The 17775-nt window shown below is 41.4% G+C and overlaps 1 protein-coding gene across 1 annotated transcript; it reads right to left on the reverse strand.

Annotated features, from left to right (window-relative positions):
- Positions 1–733: 733 nt before the first annotated feature.
- Positions 734–4041, reverse strand: LOC140481804 (5-hydroxytryptamine receptor 5A-like). The gene is made up of 2 exons (XM_072578329.1): positions 3159–4041; positions 734–1364 (listed from the first exon to the last, which is right to left on the reverse strand). Exons 1-2 carry the CDS (start codon positions 3855–3857, stop codon positions 1032–1034), a joined length of 1032 nt encoding a protein of 343 aa, XP_072434430.1. The 5' UTR covers positions 3858–4041; the 3' UTR covers positions 734–1031.
- Positions 4042–17775: the final 13734 nt, after the last annotated feature.

A 17775-nucleotide genomic window follows, 5' to 3' on the forward strand; every position in this document is an offset into this window, starting at 1 on the left:
TGTATAAACTTTATTTATTTTAATATTTACAATATTCATTCCATAATTAAGACACATTTTGCAACATAAAATATTTCTGAAATACTCTCAAAAGAATGTTTGCTGTGATTTATACATTACTTCACAGAGACACAAATAGGCTGTATGAACATAATTTCTGCTTGCCATATGCAAATAGGCATTAGAAACAAACCTACAAAATCTGGAAATCATGTATATTAGGAGAAGTGGGTCTGTCTTAATAAATCCTCCCTGTAATTGTATTTTTTGTTGAATGATCTGACAGTCTATCCTTTAATTGTCTTGACTCGCTGTCACAAAGTCAGGCTGAGAACTATTTTTGGTTATATGTAAGATGCAGCCTTTGGAATACCGCAGTCATCACGCCAGCAGCCAGTAGAGCAAACAAAAAGTATAAATAACAGTCCTTTGCTCATTTTGCTATCTATTAACTGGTATAATTAACCCTCAATTTAAAGTCAATAGCAATTTTTGCTGGTGTCATTTTAGGAGACATCTCACAGATTCAGACCAGATTCAGAACAACAAAATTGTCCAAATGTGATCAGTAGCCAAATGTCCATTCGCGAGTATGAACCCAAATAATTGCATGCATCGATATTCAAAGATAATCCACAGTTCACTCAAAGAGACGATTCTGAAACTTTACAGTTGGAAATGTTTAGTCATTTAAAATAACTTGTTCAAAAACTTAAACTCAATTATCGTCAATACAGCATCTTGTATCTGAGATGTGTGAATAAAGAGCTGGCATATGTGGTGTCAGTGTATGCAGACTGAGCTCGCCCATCGAGGGTTTTCGAAATAATCACAAGTATTGCAACAACACAGTAAAATACCTAGTTTAAACTTTATTTTTATGTTCCACTCCAGACATCAACAGATTCGATATTTAATATAGTGATGATTTAATGTAACGGAGTATTATGCGGGTTTTATCAGTTGTAAAAGGGGAATTTTACTGTTAGCACATCCAGGAGACAGCTTAGGACAGATTATTCCAAAAACTCTTATCGCTGTTTGATAAATAAATATCTGAAGGCGTTGTTGTAATTTTTGTTGAAAGCTGTATAGATGAGAGGATTGAAGAAAGAATTGGAATAACCGAGCCAGACAAAGATACTCTTCCAGACAGGGGGAATGTTGCAAGAGCACAAAGGACTGATGAGCTCAGTGATGAAGAATGGGATCCAACACAGGACGAAGACCCCGATCAAGATCCCCACCATCACCGCCGCCTTCTTTTCCTTCTGTTGACGCCAGGCTTCTCCATCTGCCTGGAAGGTCAGGGCAGTGTGTCGGACCGCACACTCCATCTGGGGCTGGTGACTGGCTTCCTTTACCTACAATAAAGTTCAAAGGCTAAAAGCATTAGACTATGCTCAAGACAGGAGGGCAAGAAAGGCAACTTTGGCATTCAGTGCTCAAAGCCCACTGAATTTCAGAATATAATATATGCTAACATTCGCTCTCTGATCATTTAAACCATCCATATGAAGTATCCCGCTACTACAAATTAGAAATCATTTACAAATTAAAAACAAATTAGAAATCCAGTTTGTTGTTTGTATCTATGCGGTCGTAATAACAGTGTCAAAGTAATCAAAAAAACAAACGTGACTTGGAAGGTTGACGTTCATGAACAAATAGTTGAGCACATCTTCACGATCGAAGTACTTAATATTTCAACGAACTTTAAATCAAAAATATCAGCTACAAGAAGCGTTGCAATTTAAGATTTAATAGACCACTGCTCGATACTAGTCCAGAATTCAAACTAGACGCACACCTTCTGACTACACCATTGCAATATTAAATGCCACTTGTCAACAGCGAGAATTTGCCGCAATGTTGCACTGTTACCATAAATGTTCCTCCACTTTTCATGTAATGCTGGCTTGCTCTCCCTACATTTTCGTCATCCGGTCAAGCCGCCGATTCTGGAATCCTGTTTGCTTTCTGAAAAAAAGGTGTAGCATGAACATACTCTCCCTGTTGTAGACTCTCTGGCGTCCCCTCCACAGCCACAACGTCTTGCAAACTCCCTCGCAGCCTCCTGACAATGCGAACTGCTGCACTGTCGATCTTTGTGGGATATTAGTACAGCTATATATTTAAAATGCAATCCAATCAATTTACTTTATATCACAGGAAAAGATCGTGAATCAGAAGTGCAAGAATATAGAACGTGAATAAGTTTGTCAGGTTAATAATACTTTTTTTGCGATTTCGAAAAGGCTGGTACCAAAATCTTTTTGTACAAACATTGAGAATGATCTGCATTTGTTTATGATCCTGCTTTATGGCCTGATTTTCAAATGCAGTTATTGCAGGTACTTTGAATGCTAAGACTAAGTGGGAAAGTCTTTCAGGTTTCCTCACGGTTTGGAGGAATTTCAGAAACCACCACTGTTCCGGTAAACCCGGCTGTTCTTCAGTAATACAGAAAAAGAGGCGGGTAAATGCAAAAAAAAACCTTCGATACGTTTTATCGACATTGATAAAGGGCAATTATAACACGGAGCTGTATGTTTTTTTTACAATTGTAGTAAATGAGGGAAGATACCCACAAATGTTGTTTTAAGTAATGTTGTTACAACGTAATTGTTTAAATGAGAGGAGGCGATGGCCTAGTAGTATTATTGCTGGACTACCAATCCAGAATCCCAGGTAATACTCTGGGAATCCAGGCGTGAATCCTGCCGACACAGATAGTGGAATTTGAATTTAATAAATATCTGTTAAGAGTTTAATGGTGACCATGAATGCATTGCCGATTGCCGGGAAAACCACACCTGGCTCACTAATGTCCTTTAGGGAAGGAAACTGCCTCAAGCCCCACTGCAATGTGGTTGACTCTTAACTGCCCTCTAGGCAATTAGGGATGGCTAATAAATGTTGCCCTGGCCAGTGACGTCCTCATCGAATGAATGAATTTTTAAAACGGGTATCAAGAGAATAAACATTTTGCAAAAGGTATCTATTATTAACTCGATACCCAATATTTTATTCCGGGTAGCGCCAGCTCTGGCATCTCTAATTTTGAGGTGGCTTCAATGCTGGCTGGGTGACCGTGCATGATAACCGTGATAGGGAAAGGTATCAGTGTGTGTGTAGCCAAGACTTAACTCTGTTACCTGCAGTATTTCCGGCAATGGAACAACAGCATTCCTCTTGCGGCTCCCTATCCTAAACTTGGCAGCCTTGTAGATTTTCCAGTAGACGAACAGAACCACACAAAGCGGCAAGTAGAAAGCGCCGCAGGTTGAAAAGATGGTATAGGAGGGCTCCTGACTGACTTGGCAGTTTTCCTTGTCAGCCGAGTAAGTTTCCCCCCATCCAAGAAGGGGCGAGAACGAGATGACAGCCGAAAGCGCCCAGGTTAGGACGATCATAATATTGGAGATCCGCTTTCGAGTCTTTAAAGTGTACTCCAGGTGCCTGGTGATAGACCAGAACCTGTCCAGGGCGATGGCGGTAACGTTCCAGATACTCGCCGTGCAGCAGAGCACATCGAAGGAAATCCAGATGTGACAAAGGACCCTGCCCAACCTCCAGCGCCTGCCGAACAGCTCATTGACCAGACTCAGAGGCATCACCAAGGTAGCCACCATCACATCAGAGACTGCCATGGAGGCCACCAAGTTATGAGGCACTCGGTGAAAGGTCTTCACTCTCAGGATGGTCAGCAGCACCAGCAGGTTCCACACGAAGGTGGCGATGATCAGAAAGCTCAACAGAGTCACACACAAGATGCTCAAGACAGTAACAGTTTCCCCCTCCAGCCTGCTGTTTCCCGTGCTTTCATTAAGGAGCAGGGACCCGTTGATGCACATGATTCACAGCCTTGCCTGGCTGGGCAAACTCACATTGCGGGAAGGTTCGGCTCCGCAGACAAATAGATCACATCATTAACAAATCACGCGCAGTTTACCCACAAACTGCAGCCAGTTTGTTCAAACCCCACCTCGGTGAATGACAACTCTTTCGCTGTTCCCAATCTGATTAAAGACGGCCAGTAGATGTTTCAGTTGGCGAGTCTTATCAACCAAACGCAGGAGGGGAGCGAGCTTTTATTTGCATGATCCCTTTAACGCTTCCCCCATGAAGGCTACAGCGGTTAGGGGAGGACTGAGGCTCTGTGCGAACAGCGTTCGAGTACTGAGCAATTTCTGAGATAAACAGGTCATCTGTGATCACCATGATGATGAACAAACCTTTATCACCAAAAAAGGATAACTTCTGAGATCATTATGTCTCCGTATCTGAATCCTTACCAATATGGCATGGGATATTATTTTGTCTTTATGATCGAAACATTGTTCACTGTATTCTCAGTTTTATGTGCATATTTAAGTCATTAGATTCTATTTAACACCAATTACGTTATGGTAGTAATAGGATTCAGAAAACTGGTTAAAAGGTAACTTTTATCGATTTAAGAATACTAAAAACATTCTTTCATGTTAGTGCTAGATTACCACAACAATGTTGAAGATCGATCAGTATATACATGCAATTATTACAATTTGTAGTCTGCACGTACTCCCAACATGTTTCTCTAACACTGCTAAAGATTTGTGTAGTCTTGATAATCTATCACAGAAGGAAATATTTTCTGATAAATTGACAGTTTCTTTGTGAAGGAGCCATGATTACAGGTTTATGACAAAATCTTTGTCAGGCATCAACGCAGACAAAACTAGATCAAAATAAGTGGCATTAAAGGAACAAGAGAACTATTGGAAATTTATCATACATCACCAGACCAAGAAAGGAAAGGTGAAACCTTATTATTCAACAAAGGATGTTTGTGAGCAATGAAACTTCAGTTTACTTTCAATATACATTGAAATATAATGGGAATAAATAAAGTTGAATTGGGCTGGGGTTATGGGAAGTGATTCTCCACTGGATATCTCAATCTGATTCTGTTTATACCCATCAGTACATACTGTTACAATCCTGGGCTGTTTTTAAGGAAGCAGAGAAGCAAATATAATTAACAGTTATCAAAGGGACAAATACCAATTAAACAAACTCTATGCAAAAACAAGCAGAAGGAACCTTAACAGCCTAAACTCTAGCAAAAAAAAACTCAGCACTTCTTATCATGTATACACGTAAACCATACATTCAATTTTTAGTTTGATAAACATACAACTGTTGGTCACATAGATGTCATTTATGTCTCAGTGTACATACATCAGACATTGTCCTTGTCCACTCAAAGTGTTCTGTATCTTGCTCATTGTACAGTGCATGCTGCCTCAGTGTGTCTGTGATTCATTCCCTGGCCTGGCTGTTTGCCATCTACATACACTTATTTCACTGCAAACAATTTGAGATAATTCCGTACTTAACCCTTTTAGTTTTAATCCTTTCACATATATGCGCTTATTATTTTTTTTAAAATCTGTCAATCCCAACTGTGAACTTATTAACGGGTCCACTCAACTATCCTCTGTGATAAGGAATTCCACACATTCACTACCCTGTAAGAAAAAAAACATTCCTCCTCATGCTTGTCTTAAATGTGCAACCTCTTATTCTGAGATTATGTCCCTGGTCTTAAACTCTCTCACAATGGGAAACAACATCTCAGCATTGACCCTGTCAAACTTCCTAAGAATCTTTAATTCTTCAGGAAGGACAGTGAAGAAGGTGCTTCGTATGTTTTCATGTATTGGTCAGAGCATTGAGTATAGGAATTGGGAGATCATATTGTGGCTGTACAGGACATTGGTTAGGCCACTTTTGGAATGCGTACAGTTGTGGCCTCCCTTTGAAAGGAATGATGTTGTGAAAGTTGAAAGGCTTCAGAAAAGATTTACAAAGGTTTTGCCAGGGTTGGAGGATTTGAGCTATGGGGAGAGGCTGAATAAGCCGGGGCTGTTTTCCCTGGAGCATCAGGTCTGAGGGTTGACCATATCGAGGTTTATAAAATCATGAGCAGTGTGTTTGGGGTAAATAGACAAGATCTTTTCCCTGGGTTGGAGGAGTCGAGAAATAGAGGTCATAGACTAAGGGTGAGAGAGCAAAGATTTAAAAGGGGTCTAAGGGGCAACTTTTTCATGCAAAGGGTGTTGTGTGTATGGTATGTATTATGGACTAGGCCAGATCACTCAAAACATTCTTAACCAGGCAGCCCCAGACCATAACTTTGCAATTCATTTCAGTAAGTGTACAGTGAAAATTACCCAGAGTAAGATAGCTAGGTTGACTACTAGATTTTAAAACAGACAAAGATTTATTCACAAAATAACACAATGAAACGCAAAGAACAGAAGAACCCTTACAGAATGCAAACCAGACTTAAAGATGCTGTTCCGAATATGCACAATATTCCAATAAGCAAATCCCATTAAAACCCAATATAAATGGAACGCGTGCTTACAGGTTGAGGTTGAGGGGCAGCGAGAGAGAGGGAAAGAGAGAGAGAGAGAGAGAAAGAGAGAGAAAGAGAGTGTGTTTCCACACAGCTCCCTGTTGAACATCTCAGTTCAAGACTGAACTAAAACCGCTCAGCTCAGCTAGCTAGAGAACTGACCACTACCCTTTCATTATACAGGTCACTTCTGAAACAATGACCACTTTGGCCTGAAGTCTCATCTGTTTACATATATAAAAAGGCCTCTCAAAATCCTTTTCATCCTTGTACCAAACCAGACTGATTGGAGCCCGGCCCGGTTTATTGCCCCTCTGAAAAATATCAAGGACAGAGTCCCCTAGACTGGAGCCAAGGAACAGCTTCCAGATAAAAAGGGACTGGCTTTGTGACACCTACCCCTTAAAAACAAATGAACCATCAATTCCAAAAGATGGCTTCATTTTAACTCTTCAAAATCTGGTTCATAGTCTAAACAAACATATACACGATACTAACTATAAACATGCAAACATGGACAACTACAAGCAAATTCAGGCAGCGGTACACCCACCACCGAACGCCTCTGTATCTCATTCAAGTTTTGATAATGCATCAGCAATCACATTTTCGCAACCTGCCACATGCACAATTGTCAAATTGAATGGCTGCAACAATAAGCTCCATCTAAATAGTCTGACATTTTTGTCCTTACATTTTTCCACAAATGTCAATGGGTTGTGATCAATGTACACAATTGTCTCAGGTGCATTGCTGGTAATATAAACACTGAACTGTTGTAACGCCAACACCAAGCTTAAAGTCTCTTTCTCCACCATTGAATATTTCTGTTGATGAATGTTCAACTTCCAGGAAAAATACCCAATGGGTCTTTCTATCCCTCGTTATCCTCCTGCAGGAGCACCGCACTGACACTCACATCACTGATCTCGATAGTCACCTTGAAAGGCTTCATGTAATCCAGTGTGGCTAATACTGGGGCAGTGGCTAACACAGTTTTTAGGCTGTCAAATGTATTTTGACAGTCTGCTGTCCATTGAAACTCTTTGCCTTTTTTTAACAATTCGGTGAGTGGAGCAGCTGCACTGCTAAAGTTTGACACAAACGTTTGGTAAAATCCACTCAACTCCAGGAATTGTAGTACTGCTTTTTTCATCGACGGTGTGGGAAAATCCCCAATTACTTTCATTTTTGCATCTCGTGAGGCCATTTGTCCATGTCCAATAACTTGGCCCAGGAAGGTAACTTGGGCTTTGGCAAATTCACTTTCAGCAAGGTTTCCCGCCAAGCCTGCCTTCCGCAGTCAATCGAACAAATCCAATAAATGTTGTAAACATTCCTTCTACGAGTGACTAAAAACCACCAGGTCATCAATATATACCACACTGTTGGGTAATTTGGCAAATACCTTATTAGTCAGTCTCTGAAATGTGGCTGAAGCGTTTTTCATACCATATGGCATGACTTTGAACTGATATAGTCCATTTGGAGTTACCAAGGCCAAAATTGCCTTTGCTCTCTCTAATAGAGTTATTTGCCAGAAGCCTCTGAGCAATGCAAGTTGCTTGTCCCACGTTTTCAACACAGTCCTCCAACCATGAAATTGGATAAGCATCAGTCTTCGTAAAGACATTGACTTTGCCATAGTCCACACATAACCGTTGGATACCATCTGACTTTGGCACCATGACTATGGGCAAGCTCCAGTCACTGTAACTCATTTCAATTGTGCCATCTTGGAGCATGCTCTCTATCTCCTGCTGAACCTATGCCAACTTTAGAGGGTTATGCTTATAAGGATGTTGCTTAATTGAACAGCATCTCCTATATCTACATCACGGATAATGAGGTTAGTACGTCCCAGTTTATTTCTGCATATCTCCCTATGTGGTAGTAATAACTCTTCCAGGTCATTTAGATTTTCTTGTGGAAGGTAACTCAATAAGTTATCCCAATTTTTGACAATTTCCTCATTGTCCAATTTGATTTGAGGAATGTCCAAATCAGAATCCTCTGAACTTGGTTCTTCCTTCTGAGCTGTAATCATTAACACCTACTCATCTTGCTATCCTTCCCTATTAAAATACCTTTTGAGCATACTCACTTGACACACTCTGTGAGATTCCTACCTATCTGGAGTCCTTATCAAGTAGTTCACCTCACTCAATTTCTTCTTAATTTGATACAGTACACTAAACATTGCTTTTTAAAGGCTCACCTGTTACTGAAAGTAACACCTGTACCTTATCCCCAATTGCAAAATTGCAAATTTGTGATTTCTTATCCGCTTCCTGTTTTATTGCATGCTGTGATACTTTTACATGCTTTCCAGCCAACTCTCCAGCTCTGTTTAATCATTCTCTAAAATTTGACACATCATCCAAATGGGTGATCTCTGAATTCTGACTTATTAATTTCTCCATCAATTTTAACACTCCTCTTTCTTCATGCTCCCAAATTAATTCAAATGACTGAATTTGGTCAATTCATTCAGTGCATGTCTGATCACATAAAGTACAAATGGAACTCCCTTATCCCAATCATCTGGATAATCCTGACCATAAGCCTTCAACATGGTCTCTAGTGTTTGATGCCATCTCTCTTGTGCTCCCTGCAATTCTGGATGGTACGCAGTAGATTTGAATTGCTTTATTCCAAAGTTATCCATTAAGTCCTTGAATAGTTTAGAAATTAGAAACGTACAGCACAGAACAGGCTCTTTGGCCCACGATATTGTGCCGAGGTTTAATCCTAATGTAAAATATAATAACTTAGCCTACACACCCCTCAACTCGCTGCTGTCCATGTGCATGCCCAGCAGACGCTTAAATGTCCCTTATGACTCTGCTTCTACCAACTCTGCTGGGAACGCATTCCATGCATTCACAACTCTGCGTAAAGAACCTACCCCTGACGTTTCTTTTATATTGTCCTCCTAATATCTTCGAACAATGACTCCTCGTGCCAATCAATCCTGCCCTGGGAAAAGTCTGTGGTTATTAACTCTATCTATTCTACTCATTATCTTATATACCTCGATCAGGTCTCCTCTCTTCCTCCTTCTCTCCAGAGAGAAAAGTCTGAGCTTATTCAACCTTTCTTCATAAGGCAAGCCCTCCAGTCCAGGCTGCATCCTGGTAAACCTTCTTTGCACCCTTTCCAAAGCCTCTGTATCTTCCTCATAGTCGGGCAACCAGAACTGGACACAATATTCCAAGTGTGGCCTCACCAGGGACTTGTAGAGCTGTAGCAAAGCCTCACAGCTCTTAAACTAGATCCCCCTGTAAATGAAAGCCAAAACACCATATGCTTTCTTAACAACCCTATCCACTTGGGTGGCAACTTTGCACACCCAGATCCCGCTGTTTCTCCATACTGCCAAGAATCCTGTCTTTAATCCTATTTGATTAGGATTACTTTGCATTTATCCAGGTTGAACTCCATCTGCCATTTCTCAGCCCAGCTCTGCATCCTGTCTATGTCGCGCTGCAGCCTGCAGTAGCCCTCGATACTATCGACTACACCTCCAACCTTTGTGTCATCTGCAAATTTACTAACTCACCCCGCAACCTCCTCACCCAAGCCATTTCTAAAAAACTATAAAGAGCAGAGGCCCAAAAACAGAGCCCTGTGGGACCCCACTCAACACTGACCTCCAGGTAAAATACTTTCCATCCACAACCACTCTATACCTCTGTCAGCCAGCCAATTCTGAATCCAGATAGCCAAATCTCCCTGTATCCCATACTTCCTGACTTTATGAATGAGCCTACTATGGGGATTCTTTTAATATGAAGCTTGATCTTTGATCTGACTGGATCTCTATTGATAGTCCATATCTAGTAAAAACTTTAATTCTTCTACAACCCTTTTAGCTGTGATGTTGTGTAATGGGATTGCCTCTGAAAATCTAGTTATCATATCCATTATTGTTAATAAATACTTATTCCCACTTCTTGTTTGAGGTAGGGTACCTATGCAATCAATCAAGAATCTTGTGAAAGGTACCTCAAATGCTGGAATAGGTATTAAAGATGCAGGTTTTATAACTGCCTGTGATTTTCCGATGAGGTGACATGTGTGACATGTCTGGCAAAATTCAACTACATCTTTGTGTAGTCCAGGCCAGTAAAAATATCTTTGTGTTTTAGCCTGTGTTTTCCTCACCCCCAAATTACCTCATGCACCACTTGCAGCACCTCTTTTCTATACTCTACTGGCAAAACAACTTGATGAATCTCTGCCCATTTCTTATCTGCTTGAATGTGTGATAGTTTCCATTTCCTCATTAAGACATCATTTAGCATTTAGAGTCATAGAGTCATAGAGATGTACAGCATCAAAACTGACCCTTCAGTCCAACCCCTCCAGGCTGACCAGATATCCCAATGCAATCTAGTCCCACCTGCCAGCACCCGGCCCATATCCCTCCAAACCCTTCCTAGTCATATGCCCATCCAAATGCCTCTTAAATGTTGCAATTGTACTAGCCTCCACCATATCCTCTGGCAGCTCATTCCATACACGCACCACCCTCTGTGTGAAAAAGTTGCCCCTTAGGTCTCTTTTATATCTTTCCCCTCTCACCCTAAACCTATGCCCTCTAGTTCTGGACTCCCCAACCCCAAGGAAAAATACTTTATCTATTTATTCTATCCATGCCCCTCATAATCTTTACAACCTCTTGTGTATGAAATGAGCTGCCAGAGGATGTGGTGGAGGCTGGTACAGTTGCAGCATTTGGATGGGTATATGAATAGGAAGGGTTTGGAGGGATATGGGCCGGGTGCTGGCAGGTGGGACTAGATTGGGTTGGGATATCTGGTCGGCATGGACGGGTTGGACCGAAGGGTTTGTTTCCATGCTGTACATCTCGATGACTCTATGGCCCCTCAGCCTCCGACACTCCAGGGAAAAAAGCCCCAGCCTGTTCAGCCTCTCCCTATAGCTCAAATCCTCCAACCCTGGCAACATCCTTGTAAATCTTTTCTGAATCCTTTCAAGTTTCATAACATCTTTCAGATAGGAAGGAGACCAGAATTGCATGCAATATTCCAACAGTGGCCTAACCAATGTCCTGTACAGCCGCAAATGACCTCCCAACCCCTGTACTCAATACTCTGACCAATAAAAGAAAGCATACCAAACGTCTTCTTCACTATCCTATCTACCTCCGATTCCACCTTCAAGGAGCTATGAACCTGCAGTCCAAGGTCTCTTTGTCCAGCAACATTTCCTAGGACCTTATCATTAAGTGTATAAGTCCTGTTAAGATTTGCTTTCCCAAAATGCAGCACCTCACATTGATCTGAATTAAACTCCATCTGCCACTTCTCAGCCCATTGGCCTATCTGGTCAAGATCCTGTTGTAATCTGAGGTAACCCTCTTCACTGTCCACTACACCTCCAATTTTGGTGTCACCTGCAAACTTACCAACTGTACCTCTTATGCTCGCATCCAAATCATTTATGTAAATGACAAGAAGAAGAGGGCCCAGCACTGATTCTTGTGGCACTCCACTGGTCACAGGCCTCCAGTCTGAAAAACAACCCTCCACCACCACCCTCTGTATTCTACCTTTGAGCCAGTTCTGTATCCAAATGGCTAGTTGTCCCTGTATTCCATGAGATCTGACCTTGCTAATCAGTCTCCCATGAGGATCCTTGTTGAACGCCTTACTGAAGTCTATATAGATCACACATACCAGTCTGCCCTCATCAATCCTCTTTGTAACTTCTTCAAAAAACTCTATCAAGTTTGTGAGACATGATTTCCCACACACAAAACTATCCTTAATAAGTCCTTGTCTTTCCAAAATATGTACATCCTGTCCCTCAGGATTCCCTCCAACAACTTGTCCACCACTGACATCAGGCTCACAGGTTTATGTTCCCTGGCTTGTCCTTTCCACCCTTCTTAAACAATGGTACCACGTTAGCCAACCTCCAGTCTTCCGGCACCTCACCTGTGACTATCAATGATACAAATATTTCAGCAAGAGGCCCAGCAATCACTTCTCGGGTACACCTGATCAGGTCCTGGGGATTTATCCACCTTTACCTGTTCCAAGACATCCAGCACTTCCTCCTTTGTAAAATGGACAGTTTGCAAGGTGTCACCATGTATTTCACTATAGTCTATATCATCCATATCGTTTTCCACAGTAAATACTCATGCAAAATACTCGTTTAGTATCTCCCCCATTTTCTGCGGCTCCACACAATGGCATGTTGATCTTTGAGGGGCTCTATTCTCTCCCTCGTTACCCTTTTGTCCTTAATGTATTTGTAAAAACACTTTGGATTCTCCTTAATTCTATTTACCAAAGCTATCTCATGCCCCCATTTAGCCCTCCTGATTTCCCTCTTAAGTATACTCTGACTGCCTTTATACTCTTCAAAGATTCACTCAATCTATCCTTACACATGCTTCCTTCTTTTTCTTAACAAAACCCTCAATTTCTTTCGTCATCCATTGTTCCCTATACCTATCAGCCTTTCCTTTCACCCTAACAGAAATATACTTTCTCTGGATTCTCGTTATCTCATTTCTGAAGGCTTCCCATTTTCCAGCCGTCCCTTTACCTGCGAACATCTGTCCCCAATCAGCTTCTGAAAGTTCTTGCCTAATACTGTTAAAATTGGCCTTTCTCCAATTTAGAACTTCAACTTTTAGATCTGGTCTATCCTTTTCCATCACTATTTTAAATATAATAGAATTATTGTCACTGGCCCCAAAGTGCTCCCCCACTGACACCTCAGTCACCTGCCCTGCCTTATTTCCTAAGAGTAGGTCAAGCTTTGCACCTTCTCTGGTAAGTACATCCACATACTGAATCAGAAAATTTTCTTGTACACACTTAACAAATTCCTCTCCATCTAAACCCTTAACACTATAGCAGTCCCAGTCTATGTTTGGAAAGTTAAAATCCCCTACCATAACCATCCTACTATTCTTACAGATAGCTGAGATCTCCCAACAATTTTGTTTCTCAATTTACCTCTGACTATGCTGCATTCACTTTCTTTCTCAGTAAATGCCTTTTGATATAACTGTTTTAACTCGTCATCTTTCTGCTGTAATTCAATCAGCTTAGCAGAGTTAAAAATACTAGCATGTTTACCTATTTGCTCCTCCTCTGTTCCACTTATCTGATCAAAGATAACACTATCTCAGCTTCCTTATCTGTGCCTTTTGGTCTCTCCTGCTTCAGTTTGTCCCTCTGTGATCTTGTCATCTCACAATCAGGGAATATTCCTGGATAAGGGTCCTTCATTTCTTCAATTGCCAATGTCTCCACTGGCTATTCAACTAGAGTAGGCAGCACACCTACCAGTGAATCAGTCAAATCATTTGCAAGGACAAATTGTATTCCTGGAACTGAAAGTTTGTCTAGTGCTCCTGCCACAAATTCTCCATTCTTATCTGGACTCTCTAACCTCACTTTACATAATTGAGCACTTTTTGTCTCATTATGAACTCCTGTTACCAGTATCTTCTCTGGCGATTGTCACTCAGAAGTACATATCTCCTCATGCTTCAGCATTACAGACTGAGAGTATCCTGTGTCCCTTAATATTGTAACCTCCTTCCCTACTGCTCCAGGCCTATGTGAATATACTTTACCCTTACATGTATATTTTTTGAGCAGATCTGGCACTTCCTCCTTAATCAACCTCTGGTCATCTGGTACACTCTGAGGCAGCTGTCTAACTTCACTTTTGCTTTTTATTACAAAACTTCCAGGCTTGTCTGGTTTTCCTACATCTGGCTTTCTCCTGGCCCACCAACACAGTGATTTCATGTGGCCACTTTGTTACAATGAAAACACTGGAGCCTTTTAACTTCTTTGTCCCCCTCATGGGTTTCTTTTTTACCCTGTGATAAGTTATCCTTATGATCTTCACTGAGATCTACCTTTCCCTTTCCACATGAGGATTTCTCTTTGCCCCCAATGTCTATCCCTCATGGACTGAAATTGATTCTGGAAGCCAAAACATGTTTTATGGACCAGCTCATAATCATTAGCCACTTCAGCTGCTCACCTTGCTGTTTTAACTGTCTGCTCTTCCACATGAGTTCCTCCAAAATAATTACCTCTCTAAAGGTATCATAGGTTTGCTCAATTTTTAAAGCTCTTATCTATCAAAATTACTCTGTTTGATCCTTTCAAACTCAATATTGATTTGACCAGGGTCCTTCCTTAGATTCCTGGAATGTTGTCTATAGGCTTCTGGTACAAGCTCATATGCACTTAATATGGCTTTTTTCACCTTCTCAGACTGGCCAGATACCTCCTCTGATAGTGATACGAATATCTCACTAGCCCTACCTACAGGTTTCGCTTGGATCAATAAAAGCCACATTGGAACTGTCCACTGCACTTCTTCCATATCCTTCTCATCAAATGTGGGCAATGCTTGAACATACTTAAACAGTTTCTCACTCGGCTTCTGGCTACCAGGGGTTTGCTTATCCTCAATCTCTTCCTCACTAAGCCTACTCTCAGCCTTTTACTCCAGCCTTTTAAGCTGACTTTCCTTTTTAAGTGTCAGTCTTTGAAGTTCAAAAGCTCTCTCTTTCTTCTTCTCTTCTGCTTCTAATCATAACTCAAAGTGTTTCATTTCTGCTGCCCTTTCCTTATCTCTCACCTCTAACTCAAGCTGCTTCATTTGCAATTGAATTCTTGTTATCTCTTTTGGTTCTGTTGGTTTCTCCAGCAAGTTTAAATGTGGAGCTACTTTCCTCACAGAAGCTGGCAGTTGCAATTCCAGCTTCTCTGTTAATTCCTGCAGCTTGGTCTTATTCCCCTTTTGCAAACCTTCCAAAGTCACTGCATCCACTTCCAGAAAATGTTTGATGACTGAACAAGCCATTACTATCCCAAGCTTTGTCTACCCAACCAAACCAACACCCGAAGGAAAGACACTAGCACCTACCACTTGCTGTTTAAAATCCTGCAGAGCCCACAATCTGTTATGGACTAGGCCAAACCACTCAATTTATTGCCCTGCTGAACAAAATCAAAGACAGAGTTTCCTTAAGCCAAGGAACAGCTTCTAGGTGAAAAGAGACTAGTTTTGTGACAAATGAGCTGCCAGATGGAGGCTGGTACAATTATTAAAAGGCATCTGGAAGGGTATGAATAGGAAAGGTTTAGAGGAATATGTGCCAAGTGCTGGCAAATGGAACTAGATTTACTTAGGATATCTCGTCAGAATGGATGACTTGGACTGAAGGGTCTGTTTCCATGCTGTCCACCTCTATGACTCTATGGTCACCTACCACTTTTCTTTACAGTGCAGACCAAAACTACCTAACCTTTCTTTATAGGAGAATCTCTCCATGCCAGGTATCAATATAGGGAGCCTTCTCTGGACTGGCTCTAATGCCGTACAGTATTGAGTCCTGAAGAAGGGTCACTGGACCTGAAACATTAATTTTGATTTCTCTCCATAAATACTTCCCGTTCTCCTGAGACTTTTTAGTGGTATCTGTTTTTGTTTCAGATTTCCAGCATCCATATGGCTCTTTCAGAGTTTTGTCCACTGTAACATTCCTCAGGAAAGTGGACAAAGACTGTTCACAGTATTCCAGGTATGGTCTAACTGGTGCCTTGTATAGTTTTAACAACTTCTGCACTTTTAAAATAAAAACACCAAAGTGCTGGAGAAACTCAACAGGTCTGTTAGCATCTTTGCTAACAGAGAGAAACTGAATTAATAATGGGTGGGGGAACTGGAGAATGGATTTAATCAAAGTGGAGGACAGAAGTCATATTTTGCACTTGTTGAATTTAATTTTTGAGTCCGAGAGGGCATAAAGTGTGTAAGCAGAAAATGAGGTTTTGTTTCTCCAGCTTATGTTGTGCTTTGTTGGAACACTGTAACAGACACAAGATGGAAATGTCATAGGAGCAAGATGCTTCATTAACATGACAAGCAACTGAAGGGTTAAGATCATTCCGACAGGCAGAGAGGAGATATTCTGCAAAGCAGTCACTGAGTCTGAGTTTAGTCTCACCAGCATAAAAGAGATCCCAAAATTGAATACAATCATTTAGATTCAAAGAAGTATAAGTAAAACGTTGCTTCACCTGGAAGGGATGTTTGGGACATTGAACAATGAGGAGGAATAAGGCGATAGGGCAAGAATGACACCTTCTGTGATTGCATGGGAAGTTCACATGGGTGGGGGGTGGTAATTGAGTGACAATGTATTAGGAGCGATGGAGTGTGTCAGGGTGTGTTGTGGAGAAAATATAGAGAAGCACCAGGAGACGCAGAGTTCCTCAAGAAGTGGGTCTTTCATTTGCAAACAAAAAACCGTGACACTGAGAAAGCAGATTCGCGAATACCCCCGAACCTCAGGGTCCATGGATTTTTTTTTCTTTTTTAATCATGCTTCTGTTAACTTATCAGCATGTCCAAGGACTGATTTGGGATAGTCAGCATGGCTTTATGTGTGGGAAATCATGTCTCACAAACTTGATTGAGTTTTTTGATGAAGTAACAAAGAAGATTGATGAGGACAGAGTAGTAGATGTGATCGATATGGACTTCAATAAGGCGTTCGACAAGGTTCCCCAGGGAGACTGATTAGCAAGGTTAGATCTCATGGAACACAAGGAGAACTAGCCATTTGGATACAGAACTGGCTCAAAGGTAGAAGACAGAGGGTGGTGGTGGAGGGTTGTTTTTCAGACTGGAGGCCTGTGACCATTGGAGTGCCACAAGGATCGGTGCTGGGCCCTCTTCTTCTTGTCATATACATAAATGATTTAGATGCGAGCATAAGAGGTACAGTTAGTAAGTTTGCAGATGACACCAAAATTGGAGGTGTAGTGGACAGCAAAGAGAGTTACCTCAGATTACAACAGGATCTTGACCAGATAGGCCAATGGGCTGAGAAGTGGCAGATGGAGTTTAATTCAGATAAATGCGAGCAGCTGCATTTTGGAAAAGCAAATCTTAGCAGGACTTATACACTTAATGGTAAGGTCCTAGGGAGTGTTGCTGGACAAAGAGACCTTGGAGTGCAGGTTCATAGCTCCTTGAAAGTGGAGTCGCAGGTAGATAGGATAGTGAAGAAGACATTTGGTATGCTTTCCTTTATTGGTCAGAGTATTGAGTACAGGACATTGGTTATACCACTGTTGGAATATTGCGTGCAATTCTGGTCTCCTTCCTATCGGAAAGATGTTGTGAAACTTGAAAGGGTTCAGAAAAGATTTACAAGGATGTTGCCAGGGTTGGAGGATCTGAGCTACAGGGAGAGGCTGAACAGGCTGGGGCTGTTTTCCTTGGAGCGTCGGAAGCTGAGTGGTGACCTTATAGAGGTTTACAAAATTATGAGGGGAATGGAT

Source organism: Chiloscyllium punctatum, chromosome 10, assembly GCF_047496795.1.
Source record: "Chiloscyllium punctatum isolate Juve2018m chromosome 10, sChiPun1.3, whole genome shotgun sequence".
Classification (NCBI taxonomy): Eukaryota; Metazoa; Chordata; class Chondrichthyes; order Orectolobiformes; family Hemiscylliidae; genus Chiloscyllium; species Chiloscyllium punctatum.

Excerpts from the sequence above, each read along its gene's own strand:
- LOC140481804 (XM_072578329.1), bottom strand. The coding sequence starts at position 3,857 with ATGTGCATCAACGGGTCCCTGCTCCTTAATGAAAGCACGGGAAACAGC. Across the intron at positions 1,365-3,158 it reads CATTGCCGGAAATACTGCAG|GTAAAGGAAGCCAGTCACCA; the intron begins GTAACAGAGTTA and ends ACTTTATTGTAG.